At 37.8% G+C, this 8,872-nt stretch overlaps 1 protein-coding gene across 1 annotated transcript; it reads left to right on the top strand.

The window, feature by feature from the left end:
- The first annotated feature begins 259 nt into the window (after positions 1-259).
- Positions 260-8,797, top strand: prkar1ab (protein kinase, cAMP-dependent, regulatory, type I, alpha (tissue specific extinguisher 1) b). Its single transcript, XM_029528148.1, has 11 exons — positions 260-408; positions 1,993-2,217; positions 3,377-3,547; positions 3,716-3,807; positions 3,911-3,972; positions 4,071-4,117; positions 4,262-4,420; positions 4,653-4,713; positions 4,930-5,051; positions 6,042-6,123; positions 6,262-8,797. The coding sequence occupies exons 2-11, from the start codon at positions 2,044-2,046 to the stop codon at positions 6,432-6,434; spliced, it is 1,143 nt and encodes a 380-aa protein (XP_029384008.1). The 5' UTR covers positions 260-408; positions 1,993-2,043; the 3' UTR covers positions 6,435-8,797.
- Positions 8,798-8,872: the final 75 nt, after the last annotated feature.

The raw sequence follows: 8,872 nt of genomic DNA, 5'->3' as shown, positions 1-8,872 counted from the left end.
TCGTCTAAGTCCCCAAAATACGAGAATGCCCTCACGTCAAATCAGGAGAAGTTGTTTTACAAGAAAGCATTTTTTTCAAAATAAAGATAAGCCATAGATTCCCGCAATAAGGCTTATTTTTAATCAGACAACAGTGGCTTTTTAAAACATTTTAAACTATTTCCTTGACGTCATGGTTTCCGTGTGGTCTCCTTTAAGGTTGTCAAGGGTTACCGGCTCACGTGTCAGAACGAGGAGAATTGACGTCAGTGACGGCTGTTGATTGGCTCTCAGCCGTATCCGGTGGGGCAGCGGTCCAGGGCTCGGGAAAAAAATCGAAGCGAGGAGGATCTGGTAACGGTACGCTTTGAAAAATATCGTCCACCCCGAGTCGCTTCTGAAGGGCTCGGCAAGAATTTATACTTTCTTGTGAGTATTTGCCTCATTTCATTTTACGGAACACATGACCTCTGGATAGGTGAAATTTGTTTCCTCCGTCTCTCGTTTGTTTATGATAGAACTCAAGATGGCGTCATTGGAGGAGCGCTTTGCCTTTGCACGGAGATAGCCAGCTAGGCATAAAACTAGACGCACTCTCTGACAGTACGAAGGCCAAAAAACGGCTTGACAAAAGTGTAATGAATTTATTATTTATCTGTATTTTGTCTGTTTTTCATTTGGGGGTATGCAGTGTTTTATCATTAGTCTTCTCGCTCTAAGTCACTTGGCTGCAGCCATCAGCCTCCTCATGAAGCTTTCCTGACCTAGACGATGTTACACAGGGCATTTGCTTCACACTGTCTCCAAAGGCGACACCATTCACTTAGTCTCTCCTCTATTAGATGCTTTACATTATGCATCCTCCAGTACACTGTACTCTATTGTCAGTTGCTCAGCAAGGTCATTTGTGCATCGCAGTGTTTTTTTCCGATATAATTGATAGCTCGCCTCTTTGCACACAGCAGAGATGATGCTGTAGCTCAGAAACCCGATTAAAGAATTAACATGCTAATTGTAAAGTTTAACTATTTTACAAGTAAATTAAACGTATTAATGATATCAGGCTTAAGCCCTGTTGTTGCATTTTGGATTTAGTGTTAGTTCTTATTTTATACCACCTGGTCTGTAAACAGTATGATTTATCACTAAGTTATTCCTGTGGCAGGTTTAGATTAAAGTAAAACCTGCCAAGTTTCCACTACAAGTGTAGTTAGTTGCATAAAGCTTGGGCCAGCCTCATTTTTGATAACATGTTCAGTAATCTCCCTTGGGCTTTGTCAGATTAGAAAATTATCCAAATCCTATTATACTGATGCACATGCATGATATATTTACAGGGACAGGATGGATTGGGTCAGTTTTCTCCACAGGACTTGGTGTTCACTAATTTTTTTTCATCTGAAATCTTCATACTAGTTACAGTGGGGCTCAAGAGGCTTTTCTTCAGAGCTATCTAAAGAGGCTGATATCAGAGAGGCCGATCAGATGATCTGGAATCTGTCAGGCTATTTTGCTCAGCAACAATATTGTGGCCTGAAATGCTGAAACCTCAAGCAAATCTGCTTGCTTCTGTTATTTAGTTTGTTTCACAGTGGATTGATTCATTGGCCTTCACTTAACCATTTGTCTAAAATTAGGCCTTGGATATGATACTGTATCAGGCATAACCAGTTGCTGAGATAAACGCCTTCAGTCATGCTGGTGAGAGACTTAACATGTTTTGAGTAAATAAATCCAATGTATACACTGTGCCTATCCTAGCTTGTTGTGTGTAGTTAGATATGTGTGATCAGGTCATATGACAAGCTTTCACTCCTGACACTGAGAGGCACTCAGGCGCCATAGTGCCACAACACCCCGTGTTTCTGTGCCTTCTCACTCTGGGTCTATTTTTCTCACATTCTCATGGTTTTTGTCTTGTCCATTTCTCATCACGAGGTATGGGCAGACTGTGAATCTATATTGTACAGCAATGATCTGAAATCATGCCCCCTTTTTTCCATTGCTTTACAGTCTCTTGAGTACAAAGGTTAGAGGTCACAGAGCAGGGTTGCAGTTGTCGTCATGGCATCTGGAAGCACGAGCAGTGAGGAGGAGCGGAGCCTGAGGGAGTGTGAGCAGTACGTGCAGAAACACAACATTCAACAGCTGCTGAAGGACTGCATTGTCCAGCTGTGCACCTCCAGGCCAGACAGGCCCATGGCTTTCCTCAGGGAGTACTTTGAGAGGCTGGAGAAGGTTTGTGTGTCTGTGTGTTTTTGTTTTTCTTTTTGGTGTATTTAATTTAAATTTTTACATTTTTTGTCCTTATTGATCAGTGGAAAGAAAGCATATTATTATTATACACTGAAACCTGATTATTGTATATTCTCATTACGTCACATTATATGTTTTATATAACCAGTCATAAATTGCATTTATTCACCAAAAAAAAAAATCTGATCTAATTAAATCAGTTTTTCATTTCAACTCAGTGAATGCCAGAGACAAAATTATCACTCAGTAATTTGCTTTCAGCACTTTGTGTTATTATGATACTTAATATAGTCTGTAATCACATTTTGCATTAAAACATCTATAACCATTATACCATTATTATATTAAATCCTACAATTTTGCCTGAGTGCAGCAGTTTGGCTAATAGTCACATAGTAATAACTAAAATATTTTCTGATTTAATAGAATTAAGACACATTAATGCAACTATAAGTAACATTTCATAATTTTTTTCTTTCCAGTTGTCTGTGTATGCTGATTGATTGTCTTCATTGTACACAATGAATAAAATAATCAAATAGATTTCTGAGACTTGCCATATAAAGAACCAGATGTTACAGTTACACTACGAACCAGTAAAAATCTAATTAGTTAAAGTCACCAATGCATGATGAAATCACTAATTAAATTAAATAACATTAGAAGATGTACCTGTACATTTTATTAAATCTAATTTCAAATTTTATTGCTTTGGATTTGTTGTAAAAAATTTTCTGAAATTTGTGCTTGTATACTCTAGAAGTATTTTTATTCAGAGTAGGCTTTTGACTTTCTTTCATTGATTGATGGCTCTGTCATCAGATTTTTTTTTTTTTTTTACCTTCAAATCCCTTTGTGTATTTTCAGCTATACAAATACAAAGAACTAGAAATATCTCAGAACAAGTATATATGTTTGGAGCCTTTACTTGGCCTCATGGTTACAGCACTGCTAAAGCAAGACAGCAGTTATTTCATTAGATTTTTATGTGTTTTCATTTAATTTTTAATGCATTGTGTAGCTTTTCATTACACATTGTTTCATAAATAAAAAAGCTTCCACTTAATTTGAGCAGCAAAACTGCAGTGACTCTAAAACCTGTTGGCTTTGCCTTATTGACTCTAAGCTTCCTTCCTTCCAGGAGGAGGCCAAGCAGATTCAGAACCAACAGAAGGCCAGTAGTTCTCGCTCAGACTCACGTGATGAGGAGGTGTCTCCACCCATGAACCCCGTGGTAAAGGGTCGTCGACGGAGAGGAGCCTTCAGCGCAGAGGTCTACACAGAGGAAGATGCTGCTTCATATGTCAGAAAGGTACATGAAAGCAACTGTGACGTCTACAAATGTTGCAACATTTCCATTTACTGCAGCAACCTGATATTATCAGTGTTGTGAGGAGTTTTTGTGCAGTATATTAGGTTGAAACTCTTAAGTGAGTAACAGCATCCTAACACATAATATGTCCGCATATGGTCTTCTAAGGTCATCCCAAAAGACTACAAGACAATGGCAGCATTGGCCAAAGCTATCGAAAAGAATGTGCTCTTCTCACACCTGGATGACAATGAGAGGAGGTACCTATGAAACCATCTGTTTTTCAAAAGGTTTCATTGAGGCAATCTGGTTATTCTAGGTGTAACCATGTTCATCTCAACTCACACATGTTTTTGTTTCTAGTGACATATTTGATGCAATGTTTCCAGTCACCTACATTGCTGGGGAAACAGTTATTCTGCAGGGTAGATAAAGACTTTTTCAGTTTTTATTTCATAAAAATTTACTCCAAATTTAAGCATCACTATACAAATGTGGTAACACTACTATCTTGTGCATTTAGGTGATGAAGGTGACAATTTCTATGTTATCGACCAAGGGGAGATGGATGTGAGTATTTGATTTTCAACACTGATGAAAAGATGTTTCTCTACTAAAGCAAATGTTGTAAAGTTTTAAATTAAGGCTCTTTCTACTTGATGTATATAAGTGCTTAAATTTACTTTCTTGGCTTCTACCCTGTAACCTTGACAGGTCTATGTGAACAATGAATGGGTGACCAGCATCGGAGAAGGTGGTAGCTTTGGAGAGTTAGCCCTGATTTATGGTACTCCGAGGGCAGCCACAGTCAGAGCCAAGACCAATGTCAAGCTGTGGGGCATCGACAGAGACAGCTACAGGAGGATACTTATGGTGAGGAGGGCTACTGTTGATTAAGCTTGGTTAGAAAATGTCATTCATCTTTTCTTGTGGTCTAGTTTTTCTATGAATATACTATTTTTGCTCCAAGAAGAACTTACTATCCCCATAATGGACTTATGTAACTCAAATTAAATGTTGTACCAATATGTCATGGCTTTACTACTGTTAGTTGACTACTTTCATCTTTATGCAATTTCACTCATACAACAATCTTTCCCTTCAGGGAAGCACTTTGAGAAAGAGGAAGATGTATGAGGAATTCCTCAGGAAAGTGTCCATTTTAGGTGAGCTCTCTTTTCAAACAAACCAAAAAAAATGTGAATAACAAAATAAAAGTCTGCCTCATTCCAGCATTTAAAAATAGTGTTTGGTTTGGAGATTAAAATAACCTGAAAGAGAACACAAAAATATCTCACCTAAAAACAAAACTGATGACTTTCAGAAAAGATTTTTTTCTCTCATGTCTGCTGAGAACTTAGTTCTGTGTTCTCCCTCCTCAGAGTCTCTTGATAAATGGGAGCGTTTGACAGTCGCTGATGCCTTGGAGCCTGTCCAGTTTGAGGATGGACAGAAAATTGTTGTGCAGGGAGAGCCTGGAGATGAGTTCTTCATCATCTTAGAGGTAAAGACATGATTGGTAACTGCTTTCACTCTGGATTTTGTCACATTACCAAGATCATAGCTTGGAATCCTGGAATTAATAGTTTTATCCCATTCCACTTGTGTTGGTGCAGTTTAATCAGTTCTGTATTTAGTATTTAGTTCTATTGTCATTAAACATGTTGGTGTTGGTTCCACTTTTGACTTATATGCTGCTTTGTTTCTAGCTGAACTGTTTCAATCCTTAGTACACACATACACACATGCCCTCTAGCGGTAATGGAAAAATGTTGCTTTACTTCAACCCTTGTTTGATCTAGATTGGTTAATTTTAGTAAGTGCCACTCCACACAAATGATGAAAACAATAAAATGTAATGGTTCTAGCAGCTTGTATATGATCATCTCCAGAAAATCAAGTTACTTTTAGTTTGGTTGAACAAATGAACGTAAATAAATAGTTGCATCCTAATAAACAATTTGAAGATGTGTCAGACTTGTTAATTACATTTTGGATAAAGATTGATTGGTTAACCAATGAAGATGATAATTTGAAGATCAAATTAATAGGTCCTAGTCAGATTCTTGTATAAATTAGAGTGAATTTAACATTAGAACACTTACTCTTGAGCTGATATCACTTAGTGACTGAAATCTGTGTTTCTGTTTTTACTGAAATCCTATTAAGTTCTTGCACTAATTTTTAAAATACATTTTAATGGCTGTTTTCGGTCACAGTCCCTCATTGGTCACAAAGCTTAACTAATGTGGATCTATAACGATTCATGATTGTTTCATGATGTCATGAAGGAAGTGTCATAATTTCCTGTCGCACACGATTGAGATCATGTTATTACTTAATAAACGGTTGAACGAGATTGTATATCAGATATCATAAAGGCTTACAATTTATTTATTAATATTAGATGCACGTAAGTTGTGTAGTTGTTTTACAAAAGCTGAGACTAGTGCAGCCAAACTGATGTGTGCTTTTGTGTGTGGTTCTTTCTCAGGGCTCTGCGGCTGTCCTGCAGCGTCGCTCAGAGAACGAAGAGTTTGTGGAGGTGGGCAGATTAGGACCATCTGACTACTTTGGTAAGGACTCAGACATTATCACATCAATTAGAGCTGACAGTGTCTTAAAGAACATTTCCACCCAAAATTAATTCCAAACATTTTGTTTGTTCAATGTTAAGGTGTGAAACTGTGTGTGTGTTTCTCTGTGCCCTCTAGGTGAGATTGCTCTATTGATGAACCGTCCTCGTGCTGCCACTGTGGTTGCCCGTGGCCCCCTGAAGTGTGTGAAGCTTGACCGGCCTCGCTTCGAGCGCGTCCTGGGTCCCTGTTCAGACATTCTCAAGCGTAACATCCAACAGTACAACAGCTTCGTCTCGCTGTCTGTCTGAGGACATCTCTCCCGTTCCTATCTCTCCCTCCACCTCTTTTCCCATCTCTACTCCTTTTAGACCCAGGGTCCACCAATGCAAAATTTGCTTTTTGTCACTTTCTTCTATCTCTTCACTTTCTTTTCTTCCCCATCCTTGTTTCAAACACACACAGACCATTTTGTTGTTACCACTGTCAGGCAGAGGTGACTTTTAGCCATTCACCAGCGCTTGTACCTGCTGCTGTACGCTACCTTGTAGGCACAGTTACATCACATGTTACCTATGTTATAAATGTATTTGCTGATTATGCTTTTTTTTTTTTTTTTTTTGACTTAAACACAAAAAAGGATTGCTAGGAGATCTGAGAGACATTTGGGTCTCAGACTGATGAGACAGGACAATCAAACTTTACAAAATGATGCTTTTGGTGAATTTGTTACAGTTTTAAGTTGTAGATTGAAGTGAAGTTTGAGAGTGTGCTTTCTGACATCAGTTTGCCTAATTAGATAAACAAGCATAGAGCAGGACCGAGAAAATACAGAGGACAGGAAGAAAATAAATATTTCTTTAGGTTTCAGCAATGATATGATTTGTTAATTTCAGTTCCCTTGGCTGATCTGTATGTTGAGACGAGGATTTTGCTTAATTCGAGAGAGCTTGTCTTAGTTAAGGTTTTTATTTAATTGTGCAGCTACCAGGCTAGTGCCAAATGCTGATTATTGTCCCAACGTAACAATGCATAGCCATGGAAATGCAGCGCATGGTCTGCTCCCTGACTATTTGGAGCTTCAAACAGGAAATAGTTATTGCCCTTATTGTCCTCTTAATCGGTAGGATTACCATACAAGAACTGCCTTGACTACTCTGACGAAAAATAAAAGAAAGGAGGAGGAAAAAAAGAGTATTAAGTGTATTTCAGTATTCAGTTTTTTAGTATATACCAAATAACTTGGTCACTGCTATGGTTTGTAATCAAAATGTTATCATAGTATAGTTAAATCAGTCATAGTTCTATTATTACATTGACTCAAATGATAAAATTATGGTTTGGAGTGATGGTGATCTTAAAAAAATATGTTTAATTGTCTTTTGTAAACACTTATTTTTCCATAAATTCTATTTTAGGTGTCCAGTGCCACAAAGTAAATAAATGCTTCTTCTTGTCAATTGACAAAACAGTATGTAATTGTATTGTGTAAAACGTCATGGGTTAAACTTTTTAAAATAGATCAAAAGGGTATCTACAGGTTTACTGAAATGAAGTCTTGGGGGGGGTGGGGGGGGACTAAAGAGAGATTTTTAGGACATCTGAAGTATTTATGCATCAAAGCATCATCAGTGAGCTGACAGGCAGTGAGCAGGTATTTATTTAAAACTAGTGTCATTGCTTATTGCCTATTTGAAAAGGTGGCTGTCTTCTCATCAGAGTAGCTTGTGATCTGTTCTCTATGCTTACTCAGCATGATGTTTTAGACCTCCAGTGATCCGGTATGAATGGAAGTGTGAATTTAAAAAGTGTTGCCTGCAGCTGTGTGCAGTAGCAGGTCAGATATTTTGTTTGTTATTCCCTAGCTTAACTGCTTCATGACTATTTAGATGGCATAAAATGTAAAGCCTGTCTTTTTATTCTTCTCCTTCTTCTTTTTTTACTTTTTGAAAGACCTTTACCAAATCACAAACTGTTGACTTATGGATAATAGACTTAACTCTTCATTCCTGCCTCACTGTCTGTTACCAGTTTCTGTTTTGTCTCATTCAAAGCACTTGTACACGCCTAGAACTGAGATGTATGTTTATACGTCTAAAAAGATTTGATTTTGGTGCCGATTGCAGGGTAGTCAGGTTAGTGGTAAGAGTTTATGTAAAAAAAAATAATAATTAAAAAAAAAACCATGAGTGTGTTTTTCTTTATAGTTAAATCGAGCATCTTCATCTGTTCCCCCTAACCCTCAGGTTGTCCTTGTGGATGTGGTCACAAGTGGATTTTTTGTCCATTGGCAACACATCCTTTTAATCCTGATCCACAGGAAATGACTCCGTTAGGGGTGAGGGTTTTGATTCACCTTTGTTGAAATATTGTTTTTCATGTAAATAGCAGCAGCATCGGTTTTATTCCAAAATGTTTTTAGCCACACTGCAATTGTCCCGGTTTGCCTTAGCTTACCTAACCTGGGCTTACAGTAGTAGTTGGTCACTCCTGCTAGTCCAACCTTCAGTGAGTTTATTAAGACCTGCAGCATGAGAGAGCTGCAGGCAATCAGAGGACCATTTTTTTCTATTCTACCCTGTATTCAGTTTGACCTCCTGTATGTGCAAAGATGTTTCTCCTTTTGGTATAGATTGTTCCAGATGGCAGTTTAAGCAATAAAAAAGTAAAAATTATTGTTTCTCTTCTTTGTTTTACACCTTTGAATATGTTGCCATTGGCCTGACAGTGGTGGAGTTCATGATACTTA

This window comes from Echeneis naucrates, chromosome 19 (genome assembly GCF_900963305.1).
Source record: "Echeneis naucrates chromosome 19, fEcheNa1.1, whole genome shotgun sequence".
In the NCBI taxonomy this organism is placed as follows: Eukaryota; Metazoa; Chordata; class Actinopteri; order Carangiformes; family Echeneidae; genus Echeneis; species Echeneis naucrates.
This window is presented reverse-complemented; position numbering and strand designations above follow the sequence as displayed.